The sequence below is a fragment of the Ascaphus truei genome, chromosome 13 (genome assembly GCF_040206685.1).
Source record: "Ascaphus truei isolate aAscTru1 chromosome 13, aAscTru1.hap1, whole genome shotgun sequence".
NCBI classification, from domain to species: domain Eukaryota; kingdom Metazoa; phylum Chordata; class Amphibia; order Anura; family Ascaphidae; genus Ascaphus; species Ascaphus truei.
The window spans coordinates 22,650,542-22,672,115 of NC_134495.1; the positions used below are offsets into that span (position 1 = coordinate 22,650,542).

General features: G+C 42.1%; 1 protein-coding gene across 6 annotated transcripts in view; it reads left to right on the plus strand.

Annotated features, from left to right (window-relative positions):
• Positions 1-1,060: 1,060 nt before the first annotated feature.
• The window catches only part of MORC2 (MORC family CW-type zinc finger 2), a 29,067-nt gene continuing 8,553 nt past the window's right edge, over positions 1,061-21,574 (plus strand). For 3 of the 6 annotated variants that reach the window (XM_075568929.1, XM_075568924.1, XM_075568930.1), the window contains exons 1-22: positions 1,321-1,425; positions 1,840-2,240; positions 5,873-5,926; positions 6,341-6,375; positions 6,946-7,014; positions 7,440-7,530; positions 8,227-8,335; positions 8,941-9,100; positions 9,356-9,467; positions 9,938-10,063; positions 10,430-10,509; positions 11,086-11,168; positions 11,387-11,472; positions 12,396-12,536; positions 13,904-14,058; positions 14,963-15,091; positions 15,329-15,434; positions 16,175-16,307; positions 16,730-16,801; positions 16,890-17,246; positions 17,761-17,913; positions 18,953-19,010. In XM_075568929.1, the coding sequence (XP_075425044.1) occupies positions 2,173-2,240; positions 5,873-5,926; positions 6,341-6,375; positions 6,946-7,014; positions 7,440-7,530; positions 8,227-8,335; positions 8,941-9,100; positions 9,356-9,467; positions 9,938-10,063; positions 10,430-10,509; positions 11,086-11,168; positions 11,387-11,472; positions 12,396-12,536; positions 13,904-14,058; positions 14,963-15,091; positions 15,329-15,434; positions 16,175-16,307; positions 16,730-16,801; positions 16,890-17,246; positions 17,761-17,913; positions 18,953-19,010 (2,377 nt within the window). In that variant the 5' untranslated portion in view covers positions 1,321-1,425; positions 1,840-2,172. The other 3 variants (XM_075568927.1, XM_075568925.1, XM_075568928.1) reach the window with 3 other exon arrangements.

A 21,574-nucleotide genomic window follows, 5' to 3' on the forward strand; every position in this document is an offset into this window, starting at 1 on the left:
CAGGGACGCCCTTCTTCAAATGTTTACATTCAATAATTCCAGATATGTATAATTTCCTGTATTATTTTCCCAGGTAATTTATCTCTGCAAATAGGCTGCAGGTTGTATAAATACATACGTATATAAAAGTCAGACCAACGCTTACAGACTTCCTTAAACATTTTGCCAGACGCATATTTTTTTTTTACAGACTTCAAGCGTCTCAGGCTGCGTCCACGAAAGCGTTAAGCGCATGGCGCTTGCCGAGTTTAGTTTCTGCAATATAAATTGTCCCGTCCCTGCTCACGCGGTGCGCGCAAGCACGCTCTCCCTAGCTTGGTGATAGGGGAGACAAAAAAAAAGAGTTTGAAGCATGCTCAACAAGACCCCATGCCCCCCCACGAGCGCACTTGCAAAATAGAAAGGAAACCCAGGGCTCATGCATGGAGAGCTGGTGACGTCACCGCTCTCAAGCATGAGCACGGTCGGCGCCAGCGGTGCAGCAGCCTAACCAACAAAATGAGCAAATTTTTCCAATAAAACACTATTTTGCACCCCAGAAACTCCAAATCTCACATTCCTGAACTTGGAGTTTGAAATCTGACTAATAAACACCCCCTCACACTCATTGAACTCCATGTTCAGTCTCAAGATCTATTTCTGTAACAATTAAAAAAAAATACATGTTCTCAATTTTCTGGGGGGATTTGCAAGAACAAATTTGAATGTCCAGCTACTTTAAAATATACATTACATGGCCATGCCACAATATAGGTATAAAAAGTGAATAAAACAGGTCGTATAATCTCCACTTCTCTCAATTACCACTCTGTGCTCGTCACCGCGCACGTGCGCGCTCTCGTTTCCGCAGTGCCGTGCTGGATCTTTGTCTACTTGTCTTGGGAGCGCGCGCGCGGCCGCCACCCTGATGCCGAAAGAGCCAATCTCCAACCGCGAATTTGGTGTCACGTGATGAGGTGGCGTGTGACAGAGTGGTGGCGCGAAAACTCAGTGACGCAACAATTTCTACACCCACACACAGTGCCTGCCTCTTCCCTGCTCCCCCCCCCCTCCCCACCACAACTCCTCGCTTAAACAACATCTTTGGATGGTAACCGCAGGCAGCCGACGCTGTGATTGGTCGGAAGGCGGAGCGCGCTCGGATCCACGCTGTGCACGAGGCTCGGGGCGGGCACGCGGATAGAAAGAAAAAAAAGCGCGGGAGCTCCTAGCGTCCTGTGGTGTGTTACCTCAAAAGGGCTGCGCGTCCCCGAGGGGTGTCTGCCAAGCAGACAGGGGCTCGCGCACAGCGGAAGAGGAGGGGGTCCGTACCGGAAGTTTGCTATCTGAGAGACTGAGGGGAGGGGGGAGTACGGGGGTGAGGAGAGAACGCAGGAGGAGAGAGGGTGACGGCTGGGGTAGAAATCTGAGGGTTGTTAGGGTTTGGTAAGCGAGAGGATTGGCAACTGAGGGGTAGAATAGTAAAGAGGAGTCTTTTTCAGAGAGGGACAGATTAATGAGGAAGGGGCAGTGGGGGTATATTATCCACGGGTGTTGTATATGGAAGTAAAATATTAGATGATGTGGTAGATGTTTACAAGGAGGGGTGTATTAGTGATGCCTGGTGGAATCTTTTCTGTAAGGCAATGGTATGTAGGAGAGGATTTAAATATACAAATATAACAATTTGTAGGGACTAGTAGAATAATTAAGGGAAGAGGGTGGTGATTTGTTTTTTTTTTTGGGGGGGGGGGGCTGTTTCTTAGAGGAAGATGAAATAGTTTAAAAGAAGGAAAGCTAGAATACAGGAGAGGTCCTAAGAGACCTTTTAGATTTATTTCATATTCTTTGCTTTTTCAGATTCCACAGCAGCAGGCATTACAAGTGGAAGAATATCCTTAATGTGGGAAAGAATTATGAAGATGACTAGATTGATTTAATTTGCAAATGGTTTCCCATCTTTAAAAGTGTCTGAAGGGCACTGGATGAAACTCAAAACAGAACAACCCTCCTTAATGCTGGGTTTTCTGCTTCATATATACTTTATAGCAGACCCGAAGACAAGCTGTTGAGCGGCTTTCTACATACCAGCATCTGTAACTACATCCTTTTGTTTACAGCAACAAATCAGTAATATCTAAATTCTGTCGGTTCGCGAAGATTGTTTGATGCAACATCTGAAAATTTGGAATTATGGCATTTACAAATTATAGCAGTTTAAACCGTGCTCAGTTGACCTTCGAATATCTACACACAAATTCGTGAGTATGCTGCATGCAAAGAAAAAATATTCTGGGCAGATCGTGCCGTATTGTGACCGTATGATCCGTTGCAAGCGATTTAAACGCTCTTACATATGTGATACAAAACATTTTCTGTGTACAGAAGGTTTTGTTGTCAAATTACAGGTGCTTGCTATGAAATACCCTGACCTCTTCCATCAAACTTTGTGTTAAACAGAGATTCTAGAAATGTACCAAACTGCTTAATTCTAATTTATATCATGGTTTTAGTTTGTAAAATACTGGTTAGGCAGTTGGTGCAAGTGACTAATATTTAAATCAAGAATCAGAAGATACCAGAGTGAAGGTTTATTTTTTGCTGGAGTTTCCCAAGGGATCTTGCATATATCAACAGTGAAGACATTTCTACCTCGATAGAGACCTCATTATTCCTGGTAAAATTATCCCCGGAGGGATCACCTGCTGCTTGAAGATGTAAACATACCCGGATGCCTTGAAGATATGAAACCGGATGAAAATCGTGGAGGGAAACGCATTTCCACAATAATTTTTTTTTATTGTCGTAGAATGTAACGTTTGTTACCCAATTTGAAAACGGCTGCACGGCAGGAAACTTTCCACGGAGGAGATTTTATGCAAGAACATACGTTGAGTACAGCATATATCCAGACAGTCATTAGGCAAATGTGCTAATAATCGCAAATGTATAAGACGATGGAAACCAAATGGGTTAATATGACCTACATTGAAGTCTGGTGAATGTACAATAAGTCTTAAAAGCAGTGTGGATAATCTCAGTACAGCTCTTCTATTTCTGAAATGTTTCGTTATTTAAAGCAGCCGCTCCACTTCATTCAACAAACTTAAATTTTTAAAAAAATGGAACACCTTCGATATGTGTTTAACAACTGTGCAAATTTAGACCTGAAAGCCTGACTGCACAAAACACAAACAAGTATCTGGGAATATACCATTTCTGCTTCATTAAAGCAAGTTAAATTGTTGCTTAACAGGGCAACTAATGTAGTAGTAAGCCCAAAGTTTCAGTGATTATGGCTGATTAACATTTGTTTTTGTTTTTTTAAAGATATGCATAATTCAGTTTTAAGAGAACCCATATAAATATTTCTACATCAATATTTCTTCGATACCAACAATTGTTATGCTATAAAATCCTCTGGGATTTATAGCATAAAGACAAACTCGTAGACTGCGAGCTCTCAAAACAAGTTGTGACTTACACACGTTACACAAAGCAGGAAAAGCGCAGGTTCACTCTTGTCACTTTGTTTAGTGCCACCAGGCGAAGATGGACAGATGGTCAGGTCGTTACCGGATTTGGGACCGTCCCCAAATCGTATCCCGGTGTGAGGGATATGGACTACCGCCGGTCAGGCAAAGACTTTGCTGGAGGAGGATCTCGAGCGACATGAAACAGGCATAGCTTTACCTGCGGATGCAGGGATACCATTCTGGCCAGGGTCCAGGAAGATGTTCCAGCCCTGGAGGAAGTGGAGGAGGAGAACGGGGAAGCAGAGGATTCAGGGGGTGAGCTTGAACCAGGGTTTGCAGCCATAGTAGTCCCAATTGCTACAGAGGAATTCAGTATGATGTATGTGAAAAATATGAAAAATGTAAATAAAGACAATTATTGCAAAACATTTTTTGGAGTCGGCTTTCAATCTGCAATAGACCTTTTTCGAATGAGATTCTGGACCTGATCCTCATTAAATTACCCATGTAATTCCTAGAGTTCTGGATCTGATTTTGACATCACTAGCATTTATGAACGATTAACTTCTCATATTACATTTTCATAAAATCTTCCAGAATATTACATCTAGAGATTTTTTTTTCTAAGATTAAATTCTTCATTGAACCAAGGAGGTAATCTAAATGTGTATGGAAGTTGCCTTTTCATCTAATTTTAAAATCTATGATTGGAACATAGAGGACTTCAATTGAAAAATATAAAACAGTAACTGTCTCCTCATTCCTATGGAAGATTCCAACTAACCAGACAATTTAGATGTATCCACATGATTCTTAAACTGATCTAATTTCTTTTTTCTCAAAAAGGCATATGCTGATGGGGGAAAAAAAGTAATACCAATAGATTCTTTTTTTAATGTTTTTTTTTTGGCTACGCGAAAGGATAAGCTTTGTAGGTCACTCAACAACCCCCAATTTATTGTCGTAAACAAAAGTCTTGGATCAAGATGTACAAAAGATATGGAATCGGACCAATATGTGGATAAGTTATGGAGTCCAAATTTGGTGGTTATACCAGAAGATATTAAAACTGGAAATTGGTTAGTACTGAATTCACCATCAAAGACTGGCTCAAAAAGTTGAGAAATATTTGGTATTCATACAGATTTCGGTTCTTTAAAAAATCTGATTTGTACAGTACCTGAGGTTGTATAAAAGGAATCCCAGTGAAGAAATAGATATCAGAGCTTTAATTTTTTTTTAAATAGCCATATAAAGAACACTGTTGCTTGAGAAAATAATGTGGATGAGCCTTTGTATGGAATAATTTGAAAGTTAATGCTTTCAATATATTTAAGAAGAATAACAGAATGTCATTGTTCAAGGCTGTCTCAAAACTTTTCCTCAGATGCAGCATCCCCAGAAATTGTAATAACATAGAACATTTAGTCACTTCTAAAAAGGAAAATGTCATGGTTTTGAAGGCTCACGACGTGTGAAAATTGGATATTGGTTCAATTTGAAGGTATTATCCAGGAACAATAAAAGTTGTTGGATCTTTGCAGTACAATCTTTGACAAAGTTCAACTGGTGAACAATTGTAAAAAGTTTAATTTTCGTAAAAGAAACTTAACAACTAAAAATGTAATCCCTGTAAAAAATTTAACAGAAAAGTCTTTGTTTACAAGGCTGAATGGTGAACAACATTAGGTTTAACCAGTTTATTTATAAAATAATTTGGCATTGAAAGAACTCGTTGGAAAAAAGAATTGAGGGGCATATTTCCATTTTGCATCAGCAGAGAAGAAATACAACATGGTTGTGTAATCAAGAAACTGAAATTGGCAACCTTTAAGGCACCTGAAGAATACTGTAACAAAGAAGATTGACTTACAAACTGCTCAGAAATATCGAGTACAATATGCAAATATACCAACATTGATAATCTACGATTTTCACAATTGAGTTTTTAAATATAGAACTTGCAAGTACCTGTTGATTAGATGGAGTGAAGACCATATTGAAGTTGAGTAGCACGGGATCTGCCAATGACCTTATCACTTTTGGATGTTTCTACATATCTTGAAAAAAAAACAGATGGATTTAGTCCAGTAATCATGAGCTAAACATAAAATGGCGTCACAATACTGTATATGGACACCACCTGGCTATGATTCCTTCGGATAGCCTATATACAGTATACAAACACTGATGGCACTGAGCACTTTGCATGCAAATTTTAATCCTAAAGAATGTGAGAAGCCGATAACTTGCGGTTTTAAGCTGTTGTCCTTTGGACAGTTTCCGATTTTGACTTGTATTCCTTGCTTTAAGAACATTAGGGGAAACCAATTTTCGTAGTGTATTATGGTCTGTGCAGCAGGGTTTTATGGTTGTATTTCTGAAGTAACATTCGTGTTTTTATTTATTGTATGTAGCACAACACATGAGTTCCTGTTTGGTGCTTTGGCTGAACTGGTTGATAATGCAAGGTATGTACAGTACTTTAGTTACTAGCGAGCATGTTTTTATGAGTAATCACTTGCCATTGAGATGGTTGCATATTGTTTTGGTTGGTTTAGATTTTCCCAGGTTGAAAGGTCACTGTCCTTGAGTACTATTTAACATTGTAACTGTTTATTGTTGGTGCTCGTAATACACACATTTAGAGAGATGCTTTAGATAGAAAAGTCTTGTTCAATGTACTGTAAATAGTTTTGTATTCCAACTTGGATAACCTACATAAGAGGCAAGGAAGCACGTATGGTCTATTAAAAAATGACGTACATCAATTCGGCTTAAAATTGTAGGAATGGAATATAAATTGCAAAATGTAGTGTTTATAGGGAAGGAATGTTTATTTGCAGTAAAATATTTACTCCTATTTTTAATGTGCTTTTTTGCAGAGATGCTGACGCTACAAGAATCGATATTTTTACGGGTATGTTCAGTTTGAACAAAGGACACGGCTTTTATCATTTTAATGTCACTATAAAAGCAATGTTGTATGGGAGGGTGAGCAAAGAATACTGCTGAACTATTAATATATATATATATATATTAAGTCCAGATAACTCTTAAATTGAAAAACAAAAACATTGTAATTATTGGCCTGTCAAAGAGATTCCATAGAAGACAGACAGGTGAATCAGGCTAGACGGGGAAGAGGGAAATCACAGAAAGCTTGGCGGATATATAGTTGTTAAATAATTTTTTTTAAGCTGCACAAATTTAACTGTGAAGGGATAATCTGTTTCAGAGCTTGTTCTAGTTGCAGCAGAAATTAAAATTTTCTGGCAAATTCCTTGTGTTTATTGATCAGAAATAGTTTAAGATTCAGAACAGAATGAGCCCTTCCTTCTTCATTTCCAGGTAATTAGCAGAAAATTGCATTTTGGTGGGTGATGCTTTTGCTAATGCCAGAATAAATTTAGCTCTGATATATGCTTGATGTGTGGAAGGATACCAGTTGTTGGGTAACCACTTCTTGGCCATATCTAATCTCCTGCAGTGCAAAGAGAAGACTTGCGAGGATGCTTTATGCTCTGTTTTCTTGACGATGGAGCGGGAATGGATCCAAGTGAGTAGAAAGTAAAGATTGTGACATGTATTAGAGCAGCTCTGTGAGTCTGTTTCCAAGAACACTGAATTCAGTTACAAAGGCGTACACTCCTGTTGACAGGAATGTATTAGGGGGAACATAACCTGAAGGCTTTCAAGGCCCTCTTACGACTAGTAAGAATGTACTTTGGGCAATCTTAAAATTTTAGGCCGAGAAGATATAACTCTAAACCTTGTGTCATGAGGCTGTTTTCATATTTACACTGAACATAACCTTAAGGCAATGGTATGACAATTTTTAATGGACAACCTTGAGCCCTTTTGACGATTAGAAAATTCAAACCTGAGAAGAACCTACCTGGGCTGTGGCATTCCAGGATTAAATGTGACTTTTTTTTGGTCAAATGTAACAATTTAGATTTGCATACTTGTCTGTTTTCTTAGGTGATGCTGCCAGTGTAATTCAGTTTGGTCGTTCTGCTAAAAGAACTCCTGAATCTATACAGATTGGGCAGTACGGGAATGGTTTAAAGTCGTAAGTACCATGTTGAGCCAACTCTTGCTCCTTAAAAAAAAAAAAGGTTTTTTGTTATTATTGCATGATTTTGTATCTTAGGTGTTGAAGCTCTTTAACTCTTAAGAACAGTGCTCAAAGTGTCATATAAAATAATGGCAATGTGCTCGACTGCAGAAGAATACCATTTAAATGTATTTATTTTTTCAAACATGATCCTTAATACTATTCAGTAGGACCACGCTTCGAACACTGTTCGAGACCTAGTTTCTGTTTCCGAAAAGTGTATACCCTCTGCCTTTTGGTAGCTTTTTATAAATTGCAACTGGAAACATGAATCACCCATACTTGCTAGAAATCCCTAGAGGAAATATTGGCATTTTATACTTCAGCTGTGGATGACATTGTCCGTTCATGGTATCAGTAAACTGCTAACATTGCAATATCACATTGGAATTGTTTTTGCTCCTGCTTTCAAATTTATGATCTTTTATCTGCAGAATCCAACCGTGTGTGATATATAGCACAGTTTTGTAGCGGCTTTGGACGCATTCCCAAACTGTAAATCAAAATTTGCAAATGAGATGGGTATATACTTTTAAGAAATTTGTGACTTTGCCAATCATAGTTTTTTTTTTTTTTTAAATTAGCATTTCTCATCTATCGCCTTTCTATCCCTCTCTTTTGGTGGCTTGCTACAATGTGATCTGCTACCAGAGGTTCTATGCGAATCGGAAAAGATTTCATCCTTTTCACCAAGAAGGGAGAAACAATGACCTGCCTTTTTCTGTCTCGTACCTTTCACGAGGAGGAGGGCATTGATGAGGTTTGTGCACAGTCATATTATTACGTTTCTTAAAGATGCATTGCAGTTCCCTTTGATTTTAAAGTTGAACATTCAACTGATCAAAATTGTGTTTAGACCCAATCTATGGATATACAGTACTAAAATTAAGTTTTCCTTAATTATAACTTGTAAAGTACTCTGGTTGATGTTGGGTTGATACTGAACAATGGTTTTAATGCAAAAAAATTATGGCGGAAAATAACTGCAAGAAATGCAATAGTTGATGCATCTCATTGTGACATGAGGGCTCAGTAGCTTTTGTTATTATTGTATATAACTAGTCCCAGTAAGGCTTGCTATCTCCGGCTTGGCAAGTGATGCACAGTACTCCAATATGTTGCCATTATGGGGTGTACGTTTTGATGGTAGTTGACCATAATTGCACAAGGACCCTCAGAGCAAAACTACTTGATATGAAACCCAGATTCCTCTATGTCGCACTCTGCAGGGGACTGGGTTAAATCAAGAGTTCTCAGCTAAATGAGAATATGCAAGAATAATATTGTGTTGAGAGAATTTACATTTGTAAAATAAGTCAATGTCCTGACCTCTTCTCTGTGTTTTCTCTCCCTGCTGCACTGAAGGTGATTGTCCCTCTCCCCACGTGGAATTCTAAAACATGCGAGCCGCTAACAGAAAACATGGAGAAATTTGCCATTGAGACAGAGCTCATCTATAAGTACTCTCCATTCCACTCCGAGAAGGAGGTCTTAGAGCAGTTCAAAAAGATCACAGGGGACAAAGGTAAAAAGGCAGTCAGGTGATGGCAGCTTCTGTCCTTGTACATGTTTAGATTATCACATTCTCATAGTCCATGCTATTAGAACTGAATTTTGATATCTGTACGCTTGACATTTTATATTCCTTTTGTCTCAAGCAGATACCTCAACAGGGTAGAATTCCATCTTAAGTTAGTCTCTGCTGTAATATGTACTTGAGCTTGAAGTTATAATAAATCTTCTTGAGCTTGAATTAAAGAGTGCTCTTTTCGCTGTCTAGGTACACTGGTCGTAATTTTTAACTTGAAGCTGATGGACTCTGGTGAGCCAGAGCTGGATGTGATCTCTGACCCAAAAGATATTCAGATGGCTGGGACTCCTCCAGACGGAACGTAAGTGAGAAGAGAAGGATCAGGGTGTGAAGATCATGAATTAATCTTGTTGTATGAACTAGATTTCTCCATCAAGCTTCACAGATATGTGAAATCAGATTGAATTTTCAGACATGGATTCTTCTGTTTGGCTCTGAGTTGTCATGAACACACTGAACCTGCATCTCATATGAAAACCTCTCTGATTGTTCCATTTGCCAGCCACGTATAATAATAGAGTGCAGCTGATATTAATTCCAAACTGTTCCATGTTGTTGCTACCACCTTTCACTTGTACAGTAGAGTGTCTATCTTAACGGGGCACCTTTTATTCCAGAAGGGCTAAGCATCGCCCTCCTTCCTTTTGGTAGTACTGTATGTGAGGCACAGTCTTCTAGTAGGTTGGGACTGTCAGGGTCTCTACACAGAGAAGCTAGAGGTATTGTGCATATGTATTATGTTGTACAAGCCTCTGTGTCTGTTCTGCACAGGAAGCCAGAGCGTCGTTCATTCCGAGCCTATGCTGCCGTACTTTACATTGACCCGAGAATGAGAATCTTCATTCATAGCCACAAGGTGCAGACAAAGCGTCTATCTTGCTGCCTCTACAAGCCCAGGTAAGGGAAGGAGCTGCTACCTGTGCTATATAATCCCGACTGTGACCAGTGTTTAACGCAAATGGCCTCATATCTGGTAGCCTACAAGTCTATAAAGAGTTATTTCCTGACTTTTCAGCCTGTAACTAAGACCTTCCCACTGTTTTTGTAATGCAAGTTCTGTATGAGCTATGAAGAAGCAAATCAGCATATTTACAAAAGACCTGCTAACATTTTGAATTTTAATTTCTGATGATGTTTGGACCAGCCTGTTGACCAGAGCAATGATGTACTCCTAAAAACAGCACTTACAGTAACTGCACTCAAACCCTTCTTAGCTGAATGGAGTATCATCTGCAATTTGTAAGACACACTTTCTCTCCACAGAATGTACAAATACACGTCAAATCGGTTCAAAACCCGAGCAGAGCAGGAGGTGAAGAAAGCCGAGCACATGGCCAAGATCGGTACTGCCCGGGGAGCAAGGAAGTGGGGGGAGGTTACTGTCCTGGTTTTTAATTCAGGACCATTATGTTAAAAATGTCCTTAACCTTTTCCCAACAAATGGGTTTAAGGAAAAATACACAAATGTGGGCTTGGTCACTGGTGGTATGAATACTGCAATGTAAAAGCACTTCTGTTTGAAGTGGAGAATTCTGGTTTGTAATTCAGTGTCAGCTCATTATGTCCTTATGTCTCGAGAAGGAAACTTAGATTTGGATCAGTAATAGACCGTACATTTGTAATTCTACAGGCTACAGCCCAGGGTACACTGGTATTCATCAATGCATTAGTATATGCATTAGTATAATATTACCATGGATAGAGAGCTTGCAATCTAGTTTTAAAGCCTGATGCACAAGAAGGCATTGAACCAGGGTTCTCTATGTTCATAAGTTGCAAAAGCTGGGATAGGTCTTTGCTGTACGGTGCTTTAGGAGGCTCAAGAAATGCCGAATAGGAGTTGGCGGTGTCCCTTTTTGTATCTGGTAGATCTCCAGTAACTCCTCTGTTAAATGTTGACTTCCCTCTTATTTCGCCAGCGGAGGATAAGGCGCGGGAGGCTGAGAGCAAAGCTCGAGCGATTGAGCTGCGCCTCGGGGGTGACCTGACTCGGGAATCCAGGGTGAGTCAAAGTTCTCCAGTAATCAAAGAGTGATGTTACAGGATGGTGAAGAGTACAAATACTTTTATATTCATATATCTACACTTTCACGTCTTTAAATAGTTGTCTTTCCTTAAAAACAATCTCCATTTCAGTTTTTAGTAGAATGATAGATATATTTGTTTAAAGCTTTCCTTGTGCTCCTCATCTTTAAGAGCTGTGTGCTTTCTCGTTCTCAGGCAGCTCTCCGGCAGGTGCAGAACACGGCGATAACCGTCCGCAGAGAGGCAGATGTGAAGAGGCGTATTAAGGAAGCAAAGCAGAGGTGAGGCCAGAGCTGCTTGTTGGGAGAATTTTGAGCCAAGAGGGTTGGAGAACAGGAATCGTTCATGATGGACAGATGTGTGGGAGTCACTTATGCATATTATTTTGATTCAACCTTTTAAAAGGAACCACCAATGCTCTGGTTTGTAAGATTAGCTGATGCTGAGGACTATAATATGTAAAAGTAGAACTGAACAAACAAATGCAACAGGAGTCTTCTTTCAACCTTGTACTGAATGATGACGGTTGCAATGGACCAGAGGTGTGTAGAGCAGGGGTGCGCAAACTGGGGGGCTTACAGAGGCCCTGCGTGCTTTCCGAAGGCATTTCAATTAAATGCCGGGGAAGCGGCGAAGGCCTCTGTAATGCTCTCTTACCTTGGTTCAGACGTCTTCTGATGATGTCTCGCCATGGCAACGCAGCGTCAAATGATGCAGAGGGGCCATGTGAACCCCTCAGAACGTCTGAGCCAAGGAGGGGGGTGCGCGGAGAGGGACAGTCGGCAGGTGGGCACAGGGGAAAAAGATTGTGCTCCCCTGGTGTAGAGGTAACGCTTTTGCACTGTAGGGACCCGTAATGCATTGCTTTGTGTGACATTGCTAGTATAACCAGCACTGGCTGGTGGTTAAAGTGGAGTTGAGATTCATAGTGTCTGGGGCATCTTGGGTTGGTTTGAGCAGTTTAATTTGGGTCTATGATTTATTTTTGCTCATTCCATAATTGTCCATGTTCTGGGGAACATCTCATGTCTAATTCCATTTGGTTTCTGACCCTCCATACTTCCAAACTCTTGTCCACTGCATTAATATAAACGATGAATAATGCTCTTCACATTTTAGTGAAAATACCCCTCTGGCTTTGTTGAGTACATACTGTACATACATGGGTCTTATTTTCCCCCTCTTGACTCCCTTTACCGTTCAGGGCCCTGAAAGAGCCAAAGGAGCTAAACTTTATCTTTGGCGTGAATATTGAGCAGCGGGACCTGGACGGGATGTTTGTGTATAACTGCAGTCGACTGATCAAGATGTACGAGAAGGTTGGACCACAGCTGGAAGGCGGCATGTAAGTCACTGTCTGTGCTCAGACGCACAAGAACATCAGCTCACATAGGTTGATAAATTCCTGTCCAAGTTGGTGATGGTAGGTCCGCTCTGACTACCAGATCTCCTAGTGTAGCGCGAGTGTCACTCCTGCAGGTTAACACTTCTCCCGTGATCAACGGGGCCAATACTAACACTAAAATAGAACAGAAAGCGCATGGAGAGACTATTAGTAAAAATAAAAGATACTTTATGTAAAAAATAAACAGTACACAACTTACAGATAAAAAATTGTTCCGATCTCCCCTATATCAGGGCTCTGATGTTGTCATAGAACTTAGTCCCAGCCGATGGTAGAAAAGGCGTTCCCACACACACACACACACACACGGGGGAAACCTAAGTACAGCCTGATGACGCGTCATTTGAAGCGAAACGCGTTGAGACATCAAGTCCATACGTTTTTGACGACGGATGCCTGAAGTCAGCACTCCCCCACGAGGACGCCGCAACCGGCTTGCCAGCTGCTTGCGGTTCCTCTTACGCTAGACCAGGACTTCCCCTGTACTTACGTTTCCCCCGTATGTGTGGGAGATCGGAACAATTTTATATCTGTAAATTGTTACTGTTTATTTTTTTACATGAAGTATCTTTTATTTTTACTAATAGTCTCTCTCCGTGCGCTTTCTTTTATGTTTTAAATTCCTATCCAACCATTTATACCCAGCAGTGATGCGCAATCAAGACCTAAAAGAAGTAGAAATATCCACCCCGTTGAAGGCAAGAATCAGAAAAATCGGAAAGAACAGATTTTTTTTTTAATATAAATGATCTTTCAACAGTTGTACCAGATACAGGCTCACTGCCCTCAGGTCTCCGAGAGAAAGAACGTGTTTGCATTTTAGTAATGCTGCTTTAAAGGCGCAGTGCCTCTTAAGTGTCTAAAATTAAAGTGCCTTCATTTTTCCCTCCTGTTAAAATCCACCAACAGTTTGCTCATAGGAGAAATATAACAAGTTTTATTTTGGGGTGGGCAACTAATAAAAATAGCAACCTTTGCTATATTCTACAAATTGTAAATACACTATTGTGCCCTGATGTCCATGCCTCCCGTTATCTAGTTTTTTTTTTTTCAGTTAGGTGCAAACTCTAAGCAAAAATTGTATTGATTGTGCACTCAGTGTTGCTGGGCCTTCTTGCCATCACGTTTTCTGGCCAAAACTTGTGAAACCACTAAACTGGTAGAAAAGTTATTTAATTGCTTTGTTGTCACTCCTACATAGGCTGCTTTAACCGGCTGGCATTGAAGGGGTTTACCCTCCATATCTCCCTACGTTATTCATTTCTATGTTGTCCTGACCCTTCCCCCCCCCCCCTCTCTCTATTTAGGGCCTGCGGGGGAGTGGTGGGGGTGGTAGACATTCCATACCTGGTTTTGGAACCCACGCACAACAAGCAGGACTTTGCTGACGCCAAGGAGTATCGTCACTTGCTGAAGGCCATGGGCGAGCACTTGGCGCAATACTGGAAGGATGTGGGGATAGGTGAGTGGCCCTGTGAGGTCATGCCAAAGCAATGGTGGATGTAAAAGGCACTCGGCACAAAGATAAACGTCTAGCGCTCATGATTGGTGGTTCGGGGTAAAACCAGGGTCTTTCCAGTGTCATTCATACGTGGTCCTGTTGCCTGACCAACCCATCGTCTGTTTTTAAACAAAACTCAAATGTGCACACTCTGTATATGTACTAATTAGTGTAAGAAAAAGGTTTGCTTTTTTTCCTAGAGGTTGAACATCTGCAAAACTCACTTCAAATCCATTACATTTCACTCTATTCGACCTCTTTGCTGCCCCTCTGGCTACATACAGGGTAAAGGACTTTTGCCTTTAAAAATGTTTTATTTCACCCACCAGGTGAGAAGCAGGGAGTCTCTGAAGCTGAACCATATTCATTTCAGCTCTGGGGACCTCCTGCTCCCCTAGATGCTTACATCGGAAAGTGATGCCGGTATCTCGCTGCTGTTTAAAAGTCCTACGTCACGCTAGCCAATAGGGTGACGTTGCGGCTTCTATTGGGAAGTGAGACCTTCAAATAAACATTCTCTGTGCCCAGCTACCAGCATCCCCGGCGGAGTTAAATATCCCGGGAAGCAGGAGGTCCCCGGGGCTGAAATCAAGGCGATTATACCTCCGTAGACCCAAAAGATATAGCCACTTTAAGGCAGTGCACACACTGACCAATTTGTCCCGATTAGATTCTCTAAGTGAAATTCAAGTGAATGTAATGCAAATGTTAGTCACTTAATGATGATGCAGCGCTTGGGAATAATTGAGAATATGCTGGAATATATGGCACATCTCGATACCATTATTCAGCACGTGTATTGATTGCAAAACTTCAGCGGTTACGGACTCCCCAGGTCACTTTTGTATTTTGATTTGTCCCACAGCACAGAAAGGGATAGTCAAATTCTGGGACGAGTTTGGTTATTTATCCGCAAACTGGAATCAGCCCCCGTCCACAGACCTGCGGTATAAACGCAGACGCGCAATGGAGATCCCCACCACTATACAGTGTGGTGAGTATCCGTGACCTCAAAATGCAGCATCAAAGTACCTTGGAGGCTGCAGTGCAATGAGATTCATTATGCATCCCTGGCTTCTACTTCTTTTGATATAACACAAGCCTGACCCTTTTCTTTTTCATCTTGACATGGAGTTCAAAACGGCAGCACTAAGGAAAACAGAAACTTGGAGGGATTAGAAGTTAAATTCAATGTGTCACTTACAACTCATGCATTTTTGCTCCCCGGCAGATCTGTGCCTGAAGTGGCGGATGCTTCCGTTCCAGCTGAGCTCTGTAGAGAAGGATTATCCTGATACCTGGGTGTGCTCCATAAACCCTGACTCAGAGCAGGACAGGTTAGTAGGTACAGGGCTGCAGAAGGGGCCAGAATCTGAGCTGTCCCATACATCATTAAAAAAAAACACAATTCCAGCAAGCTCTTAACAGCAGAACCCACCACATCAAATATATATATATATATATATATATATATATATATATATATAATATATATATATATATATATATGTGTCAAAAGGATTTCTACTGAGCGTGGCCAAATGTATACAACAAAAGACAAAGATATCCGATGTGACAAAATACATAGTTAAATACTTCAGTGTTCGTATTCTCATGAGTAAGGGTCATTTAGTTAAACCCTTTGGCCAAAGCGTTATAAGCCTGCAGCCACGTCACGTCATGGTAGCAGGTTTTTCCATGTACATGTGTAGGACGCATGGGGCCCTTATGACGTACGCTGTACATCTTTGCACCTTACTTGTTTTTATGGGGCTGTACCTCACTGAAGGGGGGGGGGGGCACTCCCTCTCTGTCACAAGCGGACGGAAAAGAAACCTCATCATGTGATCAGTCCGAAGAGCTTAAGTGCCGGAGCGTCCCTGACCACAGAGGTGGCACGACCCTCCGGCACTGAAAGGGTTAAGAGCATCGTGTGCTATATATTACACTGGATTTGATATTGTGTAACACATATGTTAAGCGACTGTCCGTGTGTGACAGGGCTGAGCATCACTCGCCGTGTTTTTAAAGTTGGGTATGTGGCACATTTGGCAAACCGTCTGTCTCCCCCGTGCAGATGTGAAGCTGCAGAGCAGAAGCAGAAGGTCCCTGTTGGGGTGCTGAAGAAAGACGTCCTGTCCCAGGATGAGAAGAAGAAACAGCTGACTGACAAGATCCGGCAGCAGCAGGAGAAGCTGGAGGCTCTGCAGGTGAATGGAGGGGAGAGGGGGTCTGAGCCTTACTGGAGGTCTAAAATGGGCAGTTAGTTCCTTACCAGCTGACAGTATCTATAATGGTAGAAGGAAGCACCACTACTTCTTTATTTGCAAACTTAGTGTGACGCCTTTTATTTTCAGTCAATGGCAGTTCTATTAAAATGGGCCTCATATTTGAGGTGAGCAAAGGCCTCCATTTTGCCAATGATGGTTCAAGTGGCTTAACCCCTTTTGATGCGAAAAGGGGTCTGCAAACCTCTTGAAATGAGACCACTGCTTTTAGCAGGTCAACAAAATCTTGTGAGAAGTAGTGGAACGGCACCCTCCCTTTATACGAGCTTGTCCGTTTGGTTGGGAAACAGAAACTCTTCCTGGCACATGAAGGGGAGTAAACTGAGCATTGTTTTTTATTGCAGAAAACAGTCTCTGTGCGATCAAACGCAGACCTGAAGAAACTGCCTTTGGAGGTCAGCACCTGCCCGGCAGAGGTCAGTCACACCCCTTGTTATCATTCCCCCCCACCATCCAGTATGTCTGTAGCACAAAGTGAAGGCCCTGCCTATTCTCCTCCTGCAGGCTTCTCCATCCATCAGTCGCCCTCCCCGACCCCGATCGCCCCCCCTGCCCGCGGTGCTCAAGAACATAATCAAACCTCCCCCGCTGAGAAGCAGCAGCACCGTCAAAAAGGCAGCAACCGCCGCAGCTATCCGTGAGTTTGCCAGCACTTCCAAAGCACAGCCTCAAACCACCACTCCCGCCAGACCAAACCACACTGCCAAGCTCTTCAACAAAATACCTCCCGCCTTGAAGTCTTCACCATCTGCTCCTCCCCAACCAACGCGAATTGCCAGATCCACCCCAAGCCCATCACCGATCCTAAAGAACACCAAGATTTGCCCTGCAAAAAGACCAGCTGTGTCTAAGACTCCGCCGGTGAGACTGCCGCTGTAACACAGTGTGATCTCTATCTTGCTTAGTTTCTGTGTATGTGGTTTCTGTCTCTCTCAGTATGTACATATTGCTGTGTTTGTATGTTTCTGTCTTTCGCCCCTTTTTCTGTCCTATGTCTCTTGCTACGTGCATCTCTCTTGTGTTTCTCATCTTTGCATGTTTCTGTTTCTTTGTGGTGTGATTCTCTCTCTCTCTCTCTCTCTCATGCCTGTTGCTATGTGTATCTCTCCTCTGCATGTGTTTCTTGGTCTTTCCATGTGTGATTCTCTCTCCTATGTCTCTTGCCATGTGTACCTGTCTCTCGTTGTTTCTCCGTCTCTCGTTTTCCTGTGCATGTTGCTAGCTCTCGTTCTTTTGCTTTGTATGTGTGTTATTCTCTGTCTTGCTTTGTCTCTCTCGCTGCACTTATTTCCTACTCTCTATCTGTACGCCAACCTCTGGCCGCTGGGGTTTTTCCCGAACTCACGCAGCCGCTGCTACATTCTGCCCATTTCAGGTGAGCAGCGTCCGGAAGAGAAGCTCCCAGCAGCTGGAGTCCGATGACGAGGCTGACAATCAAGTAACGCTGCAGAACCCCGATAAAAACAAGCGCTCGAAGCTCGTGGAAGTGAAACAGGAGAAGAAAGATTCAAACGAGGTAGAAGTGGAGGTGAGAAGCGAGAGATCCAAAGGAAACACTCAGTTAACCTTTCAATGCCCGAGGGCATCATTTAACAACAACACCATAACGATAAGCTGTCAATTCAGGTGTGACAGTCTTTCTGCAAAAAAGAACCCTGGAACCATGCTTGCTGCTTTCAGTACTAGGAGGTTAAGTGCTTGTAATGTAGTGCCCCTTGTTCTAAACTCACACGTGTTCTCGTGGGATTTCACGGACGCACGTTTTATCACCTTAGCCAAAATCGCGCAATACAAGCAAACGGGGAACTCTTAACCCAATCGCGATAACGGCAGCAACATATGGGTTTAGGCAATAATGTAGCTGCATTTCCAAAGCTGTTGGGGCTGGGTGGTAAAGCAACTTTTACGTCATCATTTTTAAAACAACAATCCCACTTATTTAGGGGGACATTTTATTTTTGTACCTAATTAAAACCAGGGGGGTCCTTCAGAGCTGAACCCCACCGGTTCTCGAGATACTGGTTCAGTAGCTGATGTTACTTCCTGGAGCTAAAAATTGTCTATAAAGACACACCGGTTCAAATTATGTAAGAAATAAAATCAATAAGGGTGCGCGTGATTATGGTGCCTTTAAGAAGCCCTATAAAACTTGAGGATTAACAATGAAGTGTGTGTTTGGGATGAAAAGGGAGGAAAATCGGTGTCTCCGGAGCTAAACCACATTAATTTGAGCTCCCGACAGGCCGGTAGCAGCCCTGGGTGGGCAAGCAATATGGCGGTTTAAATGGGACCTTTTAAACATCCCTAAGATACTAGCATGTCCTATGGGGTCCGCAGAGCTGAAATTAACACCATTTAGCTTCGTAGGCCCCTGCTTTCCACCTAGAAATGCTCTTTCAATGTCCAATTATAATACATATTTTACTCTTCTAGTTTTAATGTAACTGGGTTTGAATCTGTAGCTCTCCCAAGCTAGCAAGGAGTTGGTGCCCGGATTCTCACACTGTCATTGTGACCTCTCCTAGCTGGTTTTCAGCACAGTGTCTCACTCCCATGTATCCTCACAGCTGACAGATAGCTCGGGAGATGACGAAGAACTTCTGACCGCCAAAGCTGCCCAGAAAGGTAAGACCACCGGGCACTGACCTCGCTCTCTTTCGTGGTGACAGGACAAAAATATACAATGGCATTTGTGGGGAACTACTTAATAAGTGACTTTAAAGCAGACGTCTCCTCGTTTTTTCATACTGATTTCTTATTTTTAAGCAATTTGAACCGGGGGGGGCGGGTAGGGGAGGGGTCATCCAAAACTGAACGGCACTATTTCTAGGTCTACGAACCTCCCCGTTCCCAAGATATATACCGTTTTCCTTGTTGATGGCCCCCTGGTTTTGTTTCATAGGGAAGCCACAACGTCCACTCCACAAATGCCAATTTGTCGTTAATTTTATTTCCCGGAGGGGGGAGAAAACGCCGGCAACAAGAAGAGAAATCAAGGGGTCCCCAGACCTAAAAATAGTGTCGGCAAACCCCCTGGTTCGAAGTCTATACAACAATAAGAGTAAGGGGCATTGCTGCTCTCGGCGAGCACTGAGAAATTCTTCTATTGCGTTAACACAACCGAGGGGTACTTGGCGAATTTAGACCACCGCTCTAATCTTGTAACAATTAACGTAATAGAAGTAGATTTAACACACACAAATGCCCAAAAAACAAAGCAATGGTGTAGAACAGGGGTGGCCAACTCCAGTCCTCAAGGGCCACCAACAGGTCCGGTTTTAAGGATATCCCTGCTTCAGCACAGGTGAAGTTGCAAAAAACTGTGTGGTGCTCAGAGAATCCTGGACAGATTAGTTGAATTTTGTTTGAAGATATCAGTGCATGGAACCTGTCCATTAACTGATGTAGAATATAGAACAGGTAAGTATCCTAACCCACACGCCTAACTGGAACGATCCCACATGCTTCAGTGAAGATGCAAACACAGACTTGTGTCCAGAAGAATGGTGTGTGTGTGTATATATAATAAGGGTCATGTCCTGAATAATATCAGTGCGGATATGTTATGCAACTTCATTCGGAGTCCAAAATAGAAATCCCGGTGTCCTGAGGTACCTGGTGTGCAATCCGCTGAAGGTAGAATTGGAAATAACAAGGAGAAAAAAAAAACGGAGCTCTCCCCAATGCAAGAGGACAGAGAGATGCGTATCCCAATAGTGATGAGATGAGGGAGCGGAGGGCACCAACAATATGTAAAAAGAAATAAGACCAGACCATAGAATAGTATTGCTGGAATAAGTATGGATGGCACAAATATCCACACTTATTCCAGCAATACTATTCAATGGCCTGTTCTTATTTCTTTTTACATATTTTTTATGCCCTCCGCTCCCTCACCTCTTAGGAACCTGTACATGTGAGAAACCGGAGGACTGTTTCTTTTTGAAGGTTGAGTGGAGGACTCGATATATCTTTCTTATACAATTAGTCCAGCAAGAAGAGACAGCACACTGCATGACATAATCCAAAAAGTATTGTATTGTTACAAAAAATACACCGCAGCCAATAACAATACAATACTTTTTGGATTATTTCATGCAGTGTGCTGTCTCTTCTTGCTGGATTCTGGACTGGTAACTATACCTATTGGATACCTATGGGATGAGCATCTGCTTTTTGCTTTGATACTAGTGTGCTGACTGTCTTTGCTTGTATTTCTTATATAATTCATATTTATTTTTTTTCACATAAAATTATTCACCTTTTATATATGTTGGTGTGTCACTTCCATTATCCACCACTGTGTGGGAGTTAGTGCTTTCAGATATTTATCACAGTATTACGCACGGTTGTGATATTTCTTTATCCACATTGTAATTTGTAGCATTACACTGCACTTTAGTGTGTTATAAATAACTGGGGGAGAGCGCCACTCCTGTCATTTGCACCCAAAATGTCTAAATGACACAGTTTGTATTCAGATTTGTTCAGCTTTTAAAGACTAGCAGAATGCTTTAAAACATATTGACACGTGGCGCACTTTGTGACGGCGGTAAGGGGGGAGATCGCAGCACGTTGGAAACAAAATGAGATTCCCCTGATTGCGAAAATTCGGAATAGAATTTGGACATTCTGCCAGATGGAGAAATTGACGAGTCTTGTCACTGACACTGGCGCAAATTTTCTAAAAGTCTGGACACCATGGTTGGCCCAGACGGACATACCTGGGGTTGAAAGGTCCACGATATGGCGCTAATAAAGACAAGTGCGTTCTCCCTTGATGACGTGGCGACAAGACAAGCAGACGGGACAAGATAGGGACAGAGACAGGTTAAGGACTCTTCGAGTAGTGAACCCCTGCTCAGGGATGAATTGGCACTATGGGATTGGCAAGAGAAGAAACCTAGCGCGGGGCCTCCCCACCAGGACTGGAGAGTAAGAGAATACACAGCATCTGGCGGCGCGGCAGGACATCCCTCCCACCCCCCTACCTCTCCTGGGTCTGTCGTTTTTGTTCGTCTTTTTATTTACCTAGTGCGTCCCGTATTTGTTGTCTATAAGTTGGTCTGCTAGCCATGGTGATTGTGCATGTATGATTAACGCTGATTTAAATAAGCAGTTCACCTTGCAAATTGTATATGAACACCGTGTCGGTAAACCATGTGAGCAACCAATAAACAATTGTTGCA